The sequence below is a fragment of the Podarcis vaucheri genome, assembly GCF_965113315.1.
Source record: "Podarcis vaucheri genome assembly, chromosome: 7".
Taxonomy (NCBI): domain Eukaryota; kingdom Metazoa; phylum Chordata; class Lepidosauria; order Squamata; family Lacertidae; genus Podarcis; species Podarcis vaucheri.
The window spans coordinates 71,661,240-71,676,966 of record NC_138765.1 but is presented as its reverse complement, the minus strand read 5'-3'; the positions used below and the strand labels follow the sequence as shown (position 1 = coordinate 71,676,966).

The 15,727-nt window shown below is 48.9% G+C and overlaps 1 protein-coding gene across 2 annotated transcripts; it reads right to left on the bottom strand.

Moving 5' to 3' along the window:
* CLDN19 (claudin 19) lies at positions 1 to 10,387 on the bottom strand. 2 transcript variants are annotated; one of them, XM_082230602.1, is made up of 5 exons: positions 10,001 to 10,387; positions 5,322 to 5,486; positions 2,631 to 2,715; positions 777 to 923; positions 1 to 600 (listed from the first exon to the last, which is right to left on the bottom strand). In XM_082230602.1, exons 1-5 carry the CDS (start codon positions 10,221 to 10,223, stop codon positions 522 to 524), a joined length of 699 nt encoding a protein of 232 aa, XP_082086728.1. In that variant the 5' UTR covers positions 10,224 to 10,387; the 3' UTR covers positions 1 to 521. The 2 variants fall into 2 exon arrangements, with proteins under 2 accessions (XP_082086728.1, XP_082086729.1); XM_082230603.1 differs by having other exon boundaries at positions 1 to 414; positions 10,001 to 10,384.
* Positions 10,388 to 15,727: the final 5,340 nt, after the last annotated feature.

The window sequence follows — 15,727 nt, the reverse complement described above, 5'->3', positions numbered from 1 at the left end:
TTTAGAAAGCTGGCAGTAAAAATATTTTAATAAGACAAATGTTTAGTACAAACCATTAGAAACATTTATATATTTTGTTGTCGGCGTTGTTGAAAAGGTAGAACCACATTGTCAAGCAGTATAAACGGTACCATGGAGAAAAGTTAATGCGACCTTTTTACATTTCGAAAACGAGCAACTTTCATTTTCAAAGATGCAGTTCTGGTTTTTCATTTTTCTCTCTCCCAATAAGGAAAAGGGGTCTTGGGGAAACACAGAGGGGTGTCTGCTTTGTGTTTTTGTGTGTGTGTGTTTTTTAATGTCCTTGCTATAGTCACTTTGGTCTCTTGGATTGAAAAGCTCAGGCCCAGAACCATGTCTCTCTCTTCCCCCTGAAGACATTACACGGACTGATCTCCCCTTTTTACAGGGGGCCTGAAAAATGAAGGGGAAATAAAAAGAGGGCTGTTAGTTTCAAGCCCGCAGATACACAACAGGTGGGTGGAAAACATATCACGAGGTTGGGACTCCCTTCCCACCGCTCACACGGGCCCATCTGTGATGCCATTTTGCAGAGCTGTGGGTGGGGAAGACGTTCCAAATCCCTTCTTGTGCATGAATCTGAGAAGGAACCAAAAATAACAATAATAACAACAACCCCTGAGATATTGTGCCTCTGAACTTTCTAGCCTGCTTGGAGCTGCAAGAGGCCACTTGGCCCTCTCCATTCCACAGACATGTAAAGGAACCACCCGTCACTTGTCTCCACTCTTTCTTCCCTTGGGATTCAGACGTACTCTCTAGCCGTGGAAGGCTGGGACTGCCGGTAGTACTGCTGCCCTCTCTCTTCCGGTTTGGGGCAGGAGCAGGACAGGAAGGCTCCGCCCAGCATGGTCAGGCTGCCTGCTGACCACCCCACAAAGAGAGCAGGTCCAAATTCATACCTAAGGCCAAAAAAGAAGAAGAAGAAAAGAGTGTAGATTATAACAGCAGACATGTCGAGGTGTGCATCCTGATAAATCAGCTCCACCTCTTTGCAGGGACGCATTCTTTGTGAGCCGTCAAGCCTCCCCCCTGAGCATGGGAGGCGAGACTGTGTCTCGCCTTATGCTGGGGTGGCCCGGCCACGCCAGTTAGCCAAGTGGCCAATCAGGCGGCTTGGGGGGCATGGCTGGGGTCAATTTAAACCATAGCGTGATGCTGAATCGCCCCTTTTCAGCTTCACGCCTTGGATCTCCCACCCTCCCACCCTTTGTTCAGGTTGCATCATTGGCCTTGCTATGGACTTCGGTTGGTCGCCGTTGAGGGGCCTGGTAGGACTTTTTCCACTTGGCAAATTGGCACTGGCCATTTGGTTTTTGCCTACCTCGTAGCAATCGTCACAACTTTGTAAGGTTAGACGGTTAGACACTGGAATAGCAATGTGGGGGGAGGGGAGGTGCGGCCATCACCTGCCCCTCCGTGCTCAAGGGTATTCCGTTAAAGCATGGGTAGGCAAACTAAGGCCTGGGGGCCGGATCCGGCCCAGTTTCCTTCTAAATTTGGCTCGTGGACAGTCTGGGAATCAGCGTGTTTTTGCATGGGTAGAATGTGTCTTTTATTTAAAATGCATCTCTGGGTTATATGTGGGGCATAGGAATTCACTGATTTTTTTTTTTCAAAATATAGTCCAGCTCCCCACAGGGTCTGAGGAACAGTGGATTGGCCGCCTGCTGAAAAAGTTTGCTGATCCCTGTGTTAAAGGAATCCAGGGGTGTGGATCTCGTCCGAAGCCCAGGGAGGGGCTAGGGCCATGCCATGACCCCAGTGGGAACCCAGGGATGCTTGAGTCAATCCACATTGGCGGGGCTTCCCCTACTGGTGGTTAACCCTTACCAGACTCCCTGCAAGGCGGGCAGGCAGATATAGTCTGTTGATGCCAATGCCTAAGCCAATACCGCTCACATTCTGTAATCAATGAAGTTGTGGCCTAAATTTTGCCCATTAACATTAACCTAAATTCTGTCTTCATTCTCCTGGGGTTGGCTTGGGGCTTTGACATGCAAACTCAGTTGCCTCAAGATGGCAAAAAATAAACGGCCACAGTGGAGTGGCAGAACAACAGAACACCTGCTTTGCATGCTAGGCAACCCTAGTCTGGAACCCTGGAGAGCTGCTGCCAGTCTCTGTAGACAATACTGAGCTACATGGTGTGACAATCAGCTTCCTGTTTCAGGAATTTATGGGAGGGATTGAAGTGCATATCAGAACTTGTGTTTGCACCATTATAGTGGGTTAACGTGCTGTGTTGCTCTGGTGCAAAGCTGATTTCCAACAAGATCTCAGACAGTGAGGGCATGTCGCTGGCCCCATAGAGATGGGTTTGTGAGTGTGCATCGAAATTAGCCTGGTGTGCAAAGGTAACATTTACATTCATCCCTTTTCTCTACTGTCTCCCACAGCTGGCATGTGGCCCTCAGAAGGTTGCCCAGAAGGCAATGTGGCCCTTGGACTGAAAAACGTTCCCCACCTGTGATCAAGGGGGGGTGGTGCTGTACACAACTGGGGCAATCTCTCTGGGTTTTGAAAGGCACACATCCGCTACTGTGATTTCTGGCTTGACAAGAGGTGTAAGAAAGCACACTCTGGGTTGGCGCAGGCCCTGCTCTCACCTGGCGTTAACCGGCGTGCTGGGATTGAAAAACTCGTACGTCACCCGTGCCGCGTACCATGAAACAGCCGTCATAGTGCACAGACCTGGGAACAGAGAAGACAACACAAATGAGCCAGTTAATAGGAATTGGGGGCCAAACTACACGTTACACTCATGTTCCAGGACTGGGACTCATCATGAGAACATTCTGCTGAATCAGACGAGGGACCCACCTAGTCCAGCATTCTCTCAGTCTCTGGCCACATGCCCGTGGGAAGCTCACAAGCTAGACACGAGTGCAACAGCACTCTCCCCACTTGCGATTCCCAGGAGCTGGTATTGGGAGGCGTAATATCTCTGACAGTGGAGGTAGAACATAGATGATGTGGCAAGTAGCCACACTGAGAGCCCTCTCTTCCCTTGAATTTGTCCAGTCCTCTTTTAAAGCCATTTAAGTTGGTGGATTTCACTAGGGGCTGCGTGAAGAAGGACTTCCTTTTATCTGTCTTGACTCTCCCAACATTCAGCTTTATGCGATGTTCTAATGTTGTGAGAGAGGGAGAAAAGCTTTTCTCTGTCTGCTTTTTCCATGCCATGCATTGTGTTATAAATGGGGGGGGGGGGAGGAGAAATACAAGCAAGCCCAGGAACCCGTTCTTAAAAGTAGTAAATGAACAACTTGAATGGAAAATGTTTGAGGGGAGGAGCAGCCAAACAGAGATGGTCTCTTAGCAGAGCCAATAAGAATGGGCCCTGCAGTCCTATATGTCCTATGGCTGCTGCTGTCTTGTGTCACATGTCTCCAATTCCCCCAATATTCAGTGGTCAATGTACTTCATAAGGCTTATCTGCAGGCATAGGCCCAAGGAGAAACTGTTATGTTGCCTGACTACTGCCCTTACTAAGCCTCGGAGCAAGCTGATATAGCTAGCTTTTTCCTTTACTATCTTGAACACATGCTTGTGTTCCCCAAATCATCATTTAAGCACCAGTATAACAAGAACTTTGATATGCATTTCATGCTCCAAACCAGGATGTGCCCAGAACAGGTGCACCCAATAACCCTCTCATTGAGGAATAATGCACCTCGTTAACTTGTTTCCACAAAGTTGTATTTGTTATGAGCTGCTTTGAGTCCACCAAATAAAGCAAGGGTGGAGTGTATTTTCAAGCACCTTCTCTTCTGAGCAACCTTTTGGGGGCTATGTGCCAGTGGTGGGCAGCAGGCCAGAAGCAAAAGTGGGGGGAGCAATACATATTACTCTCGTCTTACTGTATAATGGCAATGCAAGACTGTCGTCAGGCTGCAGTTCACTTGGCCACCAAAAGGTGTCACTGTCCACTTCAGTGTAGTGAGTGGTGGCAGATAGGCAGCCCAGGGAATCCGTGGGGGACAGCAAGAGCATGCTGCAGCAGCCACCCACTGACTCCCCCACCTGCCAGCCTCAAGGGCTTTGCCCCCAGGATTCAGATACCCTGGCTGACCATTGGACTGCTGGTCACCTACCCCCTCTGCATCCCGCCTTGGAATCTGTTGCTATTGATTAACAGGAAGAATGACAGGAGAAGCAGAGCAGAGAGGTGGAAGATGCCCGGAAACATAGTCTGGCCTTGAACACTGCAGGAGCAGCAGCATGGAGAAGGCACTCAGCAGTGGCAGCCAACCAGTCTCCAGATCTGCAGCACAATCCAGTTTCCACGTGTTGCCATACACACACATAGAATCCTAGAATCATAGAGTTGGAATAGACCACAAGGGCCATCAAGTCCAACCCCCTGCCAAGCAGGAAACACCATCAGAGCACTCCTGACATATGGTTGTCAAGCCTCTGCTTAAAGACCTCCAAAGTAGGAGACTCCACCACACTCCTTGGCAGCAAATTCCACTGTCGAACAGCTCTTACTGTCAGGAAGTTCTTCCTAATGTTTAGGTGGAATCTTCTTTCTTGTAGTTTGGATCCATTGCTCCATGTCCGCTTCTCTGGAGCAGCAGAAAACAACCTTTCTCCCTCCTCTATGTGACATCCTTTTATATATTTGAACATGGCTATCATATCACCCCTTAACCTCCTCTTCTCCAGGCTAAACATGCCCAGCTCCCTTAGTCGTTCCTCATAAGGCATCGTTTCCAGGCCTTTGACCATTTTGGTTGCCCTCCTCTGGACACGTTCCAGTTTGTCAGTGTCCTTCTTGAATTGTGGTGCCCAGAACTGGACACAGTACTCCAGGTGAGGTCTGACCAGAGCAGAATACAGTGGCACTATTACTTCCCTTGATCTAGATGCTATACTCCTATTGATGCAGCCCAGAATTGCATTGGCTTTTTTAGCTGCCGCGTCACACTGTTGGCTCATGTCAAGTTTGTGGTTGACCAAGACTCCTAGATCCTTTTCACATGTACTGCTCTCAAGCCGGGTGTCACCCATCTTGTATTTGTGCCTCTCATTTTTTTTGCCCAAGTGCAATACTTTACATTTCTCCCTGTTAAAGTTCATCTTGTTTGTCTGTCCTCCATCCAGGCAAGCAAGAGGGATTCTCGGAGTTTGAGGACACAACCCAGTCAGACCACAACACCCAAGGAGAGTACAAATAGAGCAGGCAAGGGACCAGGGAGAGTCCCCAGGTTAGAGAGAGATGCCCAGAGGGCCCCATTTGGTACCCAGGCTGGGACAAGGCCCACAGGGTATATATTAGCCTTCAGCTTACTTACCTGCTAGTAGGAAGAAGACACCCCCCAACACAGCGATCCAGCTTTTCACCACGGGATTCTCATCTCCAACTTTGGTGCATTTCATTCCGATCACGCTGACAACAGCCCCCACGAAACCCAGGAGGATGGAGACCACCATGAGTGCCCGGGAAGTCTGGATATGAACTGGAAAACAAGAAAGTGCCTGTCTTTGGGGTGTCCAAAGGGGGAAAGAGGCAGCTGGAATTGCAGGGTTAAGTTGCTTAAAATGGCCCATAAAGGTAAAGGGACCCCTGACCGTTAGGGCTGACTCTGGGGTTGCAGTGCTCATCTCGCATTATTGGCCGAGGGAGCCGGCGTACAGTTTGCGGGTCCTGTGGCCAGCATGACTAAGCCGCTTCTGGCAAACCAGAGCAGTGCATGGAAATGCTGTTTACATTTCCGTCGAAGTGGTACCTATTTATCTACTTGCATTTTGACGTGCTTTCGAACTGCTAGGTTGGCAGGAGCAGGGACCGAGCAACGGGAGCTCACTCCGTCGCGGGGATTCGAACCTCTGACCTTCTGATCAGCAAGTCCTAGGCTCTGTGGTTTAACCCACAGTGCCACCCGCATCCCTTCAAAATGGCCCTTAGGTTGCCATATTTTCCAACTTCTACTTTTTTGCCAACTTCTACTTTTAACTATGGATCACTATGATGACTCTACACAGCGGGTGGCGCTGCGGTCTAAACCACTGAACCTCTTGGGCTTGCTGATCGGAAGGTTGGCAGTTCGAATCCCCACGATCAAGTGAGCTCCCATGGCTCTGTCCCAGCTCCTGCCAACCTAGCAGTTCAAAAGCATGCCAGTGCAAGTAGATAAATAGGGACCGCTCTGGCGGGAAGGTAAATGGCATTTCTGTGCGCTCTGGCTACTGTCATGGTGTTCAGCTGTGCTAGAAGCGGTTTAGTCATGCTGGCCACATGACCCGGAAAGCTGTCTGGCCTGAAAGCAAGATGAGCACTGTACTCCATAGTCGCCTTTGACTGGACTTAACTGTCCAGGGGTTCTTTACCTTTACTTTTTACCTCTACCTATGAAAAAGAGGATGTGGCCTAGAAAAAGAGGACATATGGCAACCCTTCCAGGAACTAATTTTTAACAAAGGCATTTCATTTCATTTCATTTCCCGTTAAGAGTGCCTTGTTCCAACCTCTCATGTATGAGCAAAGTGCTCCCTTACCTGTCAAAGGCCTCTTTGACACATTGGCTAAAGGCTCTTTACCGCTCTACCCAATGACTCTCGCCCATTGACACATAGGCAAAGGGCTCATTTAACAGTTATATGCAACACTTACGAAAAATCTCTGACACAGAGGCGAGGAGCTATTTAACCCGGGCTCTACACCTTGAATCAGAACCACTGACACACAGGCCAAAGGCTCCATCAGCTCTGAAAGGGGTCTCTGATGCAGAGAATAACAGACTCTCACACACTGACACATGGGCGCCATTTTGAATCCATCTGTCAGGCCCAAACTCTGCCAATTTGGATGCCTCTGAAGATTTCCTAATTCCAGTTTGGCGTGATGGGCTCCCGATAGCGAGGAGTGGGTTTTGGTCTATGTTTCTTAGATTCCTGGGGCAACACCGGGTGTGCTGCCAGCTAGCTAAATACGGTATTTTTTGCACCATAACACTCACTTTTTTCCTCCTAAAAAGTAAGGGGAAATGTCTGTACGTGTTATGGAGGGAATGCCTACGGGTGGCATGCCTGCGGATTTTCCTCCTCTAAAAACTACGTGCGTGTTATGGTCGGGTGCGTGTTATAGAGCGAAAAATACGGTAAATAATAGTTAATCCTCAGCAAGCAGCTGCACCCATGCAAGAATGTCACATGCACACAGTTAGTGTTTTAGATCTTCGCTCTGTTAGGGGTTGCTTTGCCCATGCAAAGCACTTAGAGAAGAGAGCTGGTAGCAGAGCAAAGATCTGTTGAAGAATTAGCGTCCCTACCGACTGGTAGCTTTCCCCCTCCTGGGGATCTTCCACAATCAAATTGCATTAGTCAAAGCTGGCCCGTCCATGAGGCGAAGCGAGGCGGTTGCCTCAAGGCGGCAGGCTCCAGACAGCCACAAGCAGCCGCAGATCCAGCTGCCAGGGAGTGTGGACCATGACTGTCAGCCTCCTTTTCCACTTCATGCCCACCTGGCAGGCTGGCACACAACAGCGGGCACACAGCAGTGGAGAAAACATTTCCCACTTTGTCTCTAGCAGCGAAACATCCCGGCCTGGGCATTGCCCTGGCATTCATGTTGGGTTTATTCTGGAAAGTCCATACACCACTCCTCTTTATAGTGGTACCTTGGGTTACATACACTTCAGGTTACATACGCTTCAGGTTACAGACTCAGAAATAGTACCTCAGGCTAAGAACTTTGCTTCAGGATGAGAACAGACATCGTACTCTGGCGGCGCGGCGGCAGCAGGAGGCCCCATTAGCTAGAGTGGTGCTTCAGGTTAAGAACTGTTTCAGGTTAAGAACGGACCTCCGGAACGAATTAAGTACTTAAGCCGAGGTACCACTGTATTGGTTTTTTTCTTCAATGCAGCTCCAACATTACTGCATGGAGGGGTACTCTTGCAGAGCAATGACAGTGGGACTCACCCCCCCTCTGGATATTGAATACTGCAAAATGATAATTATCAATAGTAATAGTTTGTATCCAGAGTTAGTCCCACTCAAGAGTAAACCCGCTGAAGTTAGTAGAAATGGCTAAGTTAGGTTCATTACCGCATTGGCCCAAATATAAGCCTCACTTTCCCCCCAAATTCCGACCGTGAAAAGTCAAAGTGTGGCTTATATTCGCAACCTTACGGTATGCAGCCAGGAACAGTGAGGAATGGAGCGGCTTATATTTGGGTATTTCCCCTTTTATTTCTTTTCCCCTCTCCAATTTTAAAGGTCTGGCTTATATTCGGGTGCAGCTTATATTCAGGCCAATATGGTAATTGCAATGGGTCAGCAAGTAGCACTTACTTGGAGGCAGCCCCCAAATAATAAACAGCCACCACTGTCACTCTGAGGCTTCCTTTGAGGCAGGGTTCACCAGGGGTCACTTCCAGCATCTTTACATGATGCCAAGGCTCAATGTGGATACGAAATAGCACTAAATATTAAACAATAATAAATATCACCTTGAGCCTTCCCTTGAGACAAGGCTCACCAGAGGTCATTCACAATGCCTTTATATGATGCCAAGGTTTAGCTTGAATATGAAAGCTAATACTGTAATAAAAATAAAAGCAGAGGAGAAAGAGGAAGAGGAGGAGGAGATATAAACTCTGTGGCATTTTAACATTAACAAGAACACAAGGAGCCCCGACAACTATAGACTGGCATACCAAGCTACAAGAATTTGCTGAAATGGCACAGCTGACAAATAGCCTGAGAGGCAACTCAAAACAAAAATTTATGGAAAAGTGGGATAGATATATGTTCAAAAATACAGTAAAGGTTCACTATATATGCAAGCATTTGATTGACGTTGGGGAGAGACCGAGTTGAGGAAGAAGACCAAGGGTCCATATTGATATAGGAATGTATTAGATAAAATGTAAATAAATATACAATAATAAGAGTACATTCTTTCATTAAAAAAGTAATATACAACAGGATAGACAGCAAGTCCAAAGTGTTGGTATATATACGATTTTGGAATAAGTTTGGAATAGCTTTTTCTTTCTTTTTTTTCTTTTCTTTTCCTTTTCTCTTTATGTATATAAAGTATACGTACAGGTTGAAAATTACAGTATAGTAAGTTTTGTGATGTAATATGACAATGTCTGACAATGTAATGTAAGAACTTTAATAAATAAATTAATAATAATAACAAGAACACAGGTCTCTGCCCCAAAGAATGTACAATCAAAAATTCAATGCACTGGAGACAATCGAAGGCAATTTTGTGGGATGGGGATCTTTTCTTTTCTACAGTATTTTAGGAGAAGAGAGAAGCAGAGCCCTCAGCCGCCGCCACTGCGTAGCTAAAACCCATCACACACAAACACGCAGCACGTTTGAGTGGAAAGGGGTTCCAGATCCGGGGATGCTGCCATGGGCACAGCCAGGATTTATGGGGGGGCGGGGCGGCAGGACACCCACCTGTCATCAACCTCTTTTTAGCAGATTCGGAATCAAATGTCTCAACAACAGTGGTTTTAAATTTCTTTTGACCCCCCAAGTGCTCAGAAAAAAAACCTGTCCAAATCTTTCTACAATGTCTACTTTTAGTAAATTGCTTTTATTCATTTACAGTGGTACCTCGGGTTAAGAACGTAATTCGTTCTGGAGGTCCGTTCTTAACCTGAAACTGTTCTTAACATGAAGCACCACTTTAGCTAATGGGGCCTCCCTCTGCCACCGCCGCGCGATTTCTGTTCTCATCCTGAAGGAAAGTTCTTAACCCGAGGTAATATTTCTGGGTTAGCGGAGTCTGTACCCTGAAGCGTCTGTCACCCGGGGTACCACTGTACTTGATTTAGAGGGGGTACCTCGGATGACAGACGCTTGGAGGCTGCGCTACATCCCGTCAGGCGAGAGCCCCGCTTCCCCTACCCACCCGCAGGCTGTCTGCTGGACGCCAGCGAGGCGCAGCCGCAGCCCCGGCTCTCCCTGTGCGCCCCCCCCCCCCCCGCAATGCACCCGTGAGACGCACCGTCGAGCGAGAGCAACGACTCGTGGAGCTTGCACTGGACCTGCCCGGTGCTCTGCGAGGCGCAGCTCATCCAGAGGCCCTCGTACAGCCCGACGGCGGTGATGATGGCGTCCCCGGCGTAGGAGCTCTGCTTCCACTGGGGCAGCGCCGACGAGCAGATGGAGCCCACCAAACCGGCCAGGGCCATGAAGTAGCCCACCAGCTGCAGCCCCGCGCTGGCCATGGAGAGATGGAGAGGACCACGGGGAGCGACGGCAGGAGGAGGAGGAGGAGAGGGCTTGCCTCTTCCGACGGGGCGATCTGCAGCAGCGACTGCAGCGGCGGCGGCCGACGATGCCAGGGGCCGCCCCCGCGAGGGAACACGCTCTGGCAGCGGACGAGCTCGCCCGCCCGCGCTCCCTTGCTCTCGTCCTCTCCCCCCCCCCCCACCCCATAGCAAGGCTGGCCCCGGAGCGGGAGGAGCCAGCCCTCGAGTCCAGGCAGCCTGAGCACCGCTTGGCCCTTCGCAGCGATGAGCAAAAGGCATCACACAGAACCTCAGAATGGTACAGTGGTACCTCAGGTTACAGACGCTTCAGGGTACAGATGCTTAGGGCCACAGACTCCGCTAACCCAGAAATAGTTCCTCGGGTAAGAACTTTGTTTCAGGATGAGAACAGAAATCGTGCTTCGGCAGCGGGAGGCCCCATTAGCTAAAGTGGTACCTCAGGTTAAGAACAGACCTCCGGAACGAATTAAGTTCTTAACCCGAGGTACCACTGTAGTTGGAATGGACCACCCAACCCCAAGGCAGCAGGTTCTAAGTGCCAAGGGATGTGAGTAAATTTGTAGAGGATCAGGCTGTAAGGAACATTCTCATGCACACAATAGAATGATGCCCGAAGTCTCCCGTCCCCGCCCCCCAGATATGCATCAAAAACTGGGGCATGCCAAGGTTATCTATTTGAATAAAATATTTGGGGGGCAGGCAGGCACGGGCTTAGCCAGGAATCGGGGGGGGGGGGAGGACACCCACCTGTCATCACCTTGCTCTGTCTAGCAGATTTGGAATGATATTTCTCAACAACTGTTGTTTTAAATGACTTTTGCCCCCAAGTGCTCAGAAAAATCTGTCCGAACCTTTCTACAATTTCTAATTTTAGCTAAGGGTATATATATATATATATATATATATATATATATATATATATATATACATACACTTGATTTAGGTAGGGGGCAGCTTCCCTTGCTACACCCATGGGGATCACATAATCAATCACAAGTTGCAGCACACACACACACCATTTGAATGTGGCGCTGTGGTCTAAATCACAGAGCCTAGGGCTTGCTGATCAGAAGGTTGGCACTGGAATCCCTGTCATGGGGTGAGCTCCCGTCGTTCAGTCCCTGCTCCTGCCAACCTAGCAGTTTGAAAGCACGTCAAATGCAAGTAGATAAATAGGTACCGCTCCAGCGGGGAGGTAAACGGTGTTTCTGTGCACTGCTCTGGTTCACCAGAAGCGGTTTATTCATGCTGGCCACATGACCCGGAAGCTGTCTGCGGACAAATGCCGGCTCCATCGGCCTATAGAATGAGATGAGCGCCGCAACCACAGAGTCGTCCGCGACTGGACCTTACCTTTTTACCCACCAACTGGGGAGGGTGAGGGACAGTGCCAGATTATCAAATTGGAAGAGTAGGCACCGTCCTATGGACCCCACAATTTTGAGGGGCCCCACAACAAGAGATTGAAATAATATTGATTTGATCTTGAAAGAAAATTAGAGTCAAACCGAGTCGAAGCTTTGAGATAACTTGTGAGGGGCCTCCTGAGATTTTGACTGCCATGGGGCCTCCACAGGGTTTAACCCAGCACTGGGGGGGGGCAGGGCTCTCAAATATTTTATGGGGGGCCGAAGGGAGCTGGCTCCTGTGGTACATGGGCACCATTGCAGTCAGCGTCAGGTGCCTCGTTTAGCAGGATCAGGGCCTCCGAACACAATGGCATTTGGAAAGTTTGACCTGCCCCCCTCTCATTTCTTCAACTCCTGCCCTTTGTCTAGTAAAGTAGCCCTGAGCTGCATGCTAATGAGCATAACCTTTCCCTCTCCTTGTCCAAAGGCTCGCTTTGTGCCTAGGCCCCGTACGTGGGGGGTGCTTGGCATTTGGGCTGGAATCCGGGTGGGCTCCGTCCGTAAACAAAAAACCTCATTGACACGAGACCGTTGGGAGTGTTTGGCTTCCTGCGGATTACACTGACTCTCCCCACCCTGCAAGTATGTGTGTAAAAGAAAGAATGCTTAAAAAAAATAAAAAATAAAAATAATCCTGGTTGAAAAAAACAAAAACCACAGTCACAAACAGACTATATCTTGCAGTTCAGTGCACGCTGCCTCTGCTGCCCCCAGCGTGAATCCTGGCCCGAGGCCAGAACTCAATTCGCGCCCTGCGCATTCCTGCCTAAAGCAGTTTGGAAAATTGCTCTGCAGGGTTGCCTTTGAGAGAATTGCTGGTGCGCTCCACCAAGACACATGATTTTTAGAAGTCGGTAGAATTATGCATGGAGTAGAGAAAGCAAAGAGCAAAACGTTTTCCTCCCTCTTCATTAACACCAGAACTCCAAGAGTCACCGGATGAAGTGGAAGGTTCAGGGAGGGATAAAGGAAAGCACTTTGTTGTGCAGCGCTCAGTTAATCTGTGGAACTCCCTCCCACAAGGAGGCAGTGATGGCCAGCAAGTTGGGTGGCTGTGAAAGAGGACCAGACAAATTAATAGGAAAGGTTATTAATGGCGACTAGCCATGATGGCCACAATCTGCCTCCATGGTCAGAGGCCACAGTGTGGAGAGGCAGGTTTTCTGAGGGCCCGTTTCACATCGACTGTTCTGTTGTGCATTCTTCCTGACCTGCTTGCACACAGCTTATGCAGAGGTTAGTTTATATCCAGCCTTTATTGAGCATTCGTTCAGATAGGTGTGCAGGGGCAGTTACGCAACCATGAGCGCTTGCGTTCATGCTCTGATTCGCTTGTGGGGCTCTTGCAGGTTCAGTCGTTGATTCATTCCAAACTTTTCAGTGCATTCCCACCCCCCAGTTCCATTTCACTCAGGGCAATTTGCAAAGGAAGGGCTATAGAACGGCCTCCAGACCGTTCTCCATAAGGGAATGTGGCCCTTGGGCTGCAAAAGCTCCCCATCTCCTTAGAGCACTTGGATTCTTCTCCTTTCCTTTTTTGCAACGTTCCCAGTCGTGAGCTTATTACTTTTGGGGGCCCACCAAAACATCACACACCCAAAAAGCTGTCGTGGAGACTCGAACCACAATCCGATTCCCCTTCCCCGCAGCTGAGAAATGGCCCCTGGCCGAGAGTTGCCCTCTGGGCCTGGTCCTCCCCTGCCTTCCTCTCTCTCCTCCACCTCCGAGCTGCAAATATTTAACTCTCCCCGCTCATTAGCAATCTGCTCACGCTTTGCAACCTGGCTTTCACCTTCTTTCTTCACAAGGAGAGCGCAACGTGTTCGCATGTGCTGCAAGGAGGCAGTGTGGATATGATATGAGGTTTATAGAATGATAAACCTCTGGCCTGGAGGAAGTGGAGAGAGATTCTCCCCACACCCTTGTTCATTTGCAATGCCCAAAGCGGGCAGAGGACAGTCAGAAAGGCAGAGGGGCTGTTACTCTATATTTGAAGTGTGGTGAGGTCCAAATCCAGCTTAAAGGTAAAGGTGAAGGGACCCCTGACCATTAGGTCCAGTCGTGGCCAACTCTGGGGTTGCGGCATTCATCTCGCTTTATTGGCTGAGGGAGCCGGCATACAACTTCCGGGTCATGTGGCCAGCATGACTAAGCCGCTTCTAGCAAACCAGAGCAGCGCACGGAAACGCCGTTTACCTTCCCGCCGGAGCAGTACCTATTTATCTACTTGCACTTTGATGTGCTTTCGAACTGCTAGGTTGGCAGGAGCAGGGACCGAGCAACGAGAGCTCACCCCGTAGTGGGGAATCGAACCGCTGACCTTCTGATTGGCGAGTCCTAGGCTCTGTGGTTTAACCCACAGCTCCACCCGCATCCCTTAGCTTAAAGGTAGAGAACCTCAAAAAGGAATAGGAGGGAGCCTCACAGGTGTTCTCCACAGCTGGCACCTGGTCAGCACACAGAGGATGCCTGGACAGTTTTCCCCTATGTGGTACACAATAATCTGCCTTATGGAGTCAGACGGCTGGTCTATTTAGTTTATTATTGTCTGCACTGACTGGCAGGAGCTCTTCAGGATTTCAGGCAGGGGGCATTCCCAACCCTACCTGGAATGCCAGGTGCATTTGAGAGCAGATGCACTAGCCCTGACCTCTGGTCCTTCCCTTAAACCTAAAGATTTTGGTCCTTCTGTTTCTGGATAAAGGGCTGATTTATATAGGAAGCTGCTTTCTGTTAAACAAAACCACTGCTCAGTGTTGTCTATGTTGTTTGGCAGTGACTCTCCCGAGTTTACTCTCCCAGCCTTACCTGGGAGATCGAACCCAGGACCTTTTGCACGTGAACCATTTGCTTTGCTGCGATAGCCCCTTTGTAACTGAAAGGCAAGGGATGCAGGTGGTGCTGTGGGTTAAACCACAGAGTCTAGGGTTTGCCGATCAGAAGGTCGGCGGTTTGAATCCTCACGACGGGATGAGCTCCCGTTGCTCGGTCCCTGCTCCTGCCAACCTAGCAGTTCAAAAGCACATCAAAGTGCAAGTAGATAAATAGGTACCGCTCCGGCGGGAACGTAAACGGCGTTTCCGTGCGCTGCTCTGGTTCGCCAGAAGCGGCTTAGTCATGCTGGCCACATGACTCAGAAGCTGTACACCGGCTCCCTCGGCCAATAAAGCGAGATGAGCGCCGCAACCCCAGAGTCGGTCACAACTGGACCTAATGGTCAGGGGTTCCTTTACCTTTAACTGAAAGACATCACATTCCTCCTCTCCAGGCTCCCATTGGGCCTTGTTCTTTCCACTGCTCTCTTCGCTGCCACTGCGTTTATTGTCCTTTCTTCTCTTCACTAGAAACATCCTTTTTCTCCTTAAGAAAGCGCCTCTCTCCCCTTCACCTGCTTCTACAGTCCCTTTGTGTGTCTCTAATCTTGCAGACCACCTCCCGTTTCGTATAACTGCTTATTTTATGTCACAGAGCCTTAATTACGAAATGACGTTCCTTCAAATATCTGCGCCGCTCCACCTAAAAACTACTTTTGAAGAAATCTCCTAGAACAGGGCAGTCCAGCTTTTCATACCAAGGGGACAGCAAGAGTATTTTGGCACAGAACCTACAGGCTATGTGCCGAATTAAATTGTCCCTATTGTAAATTGAAGGGTTTGCAATATATTTAAACTCATTTAATATACACCATGTATTTAATTAAATACATATTGAAATACAAAACTAATAAGATTTAATTGTTAAACAAATTCAATAAACAGACTGCATGCGCTTTTGTTAATAGTGCATGAAATAAAAAATAAATTTTTAAGGCTTTAAGATTATTTTTTTCTTGAATGTTGCCGAGGGCTGCCAAAAAGGCTGCAGACTGAACTGCCCTGTCATAGGACATACATTTTCCTTCATCTCACTGAACGTTCCCCTTTTTGGAACTCTTTCCCCCCATTTTGTGCCAGCCCATCATCTCATTTCCTTCTCCCTCCACTGTTTAGTTTCCTCTTGTGTCGTGTCTGCTTTAGCCTACAGGCAGAATCTTTTGTCTACTTCGTTTTA

Bases quoted from the DNA above. Each gene is read 5' to 3' on its own strand.
- CLDN19 (XM_082230602.1), bottom strand. From the start codon at position 10,223: ATGGCCAGCGCGGGGCTGCAGCTGGTGGGCTACTTCATGGCCCTGGCC. The intron at 924-2,630 runs GTGAGAGCAGGG...TTTTGGCCTTAG, and splicing joins AGCACGCCGGTTAACGCCAG to GTATGAATTTGGACCTGCTC. The intron at 601-776 runs GTACGTCTGAAT...GTTCCTTCTCAG, and splicing joins CAGCCTTCCACGGCTAGAGA to ATTCATGCACAAGAAGGGAT.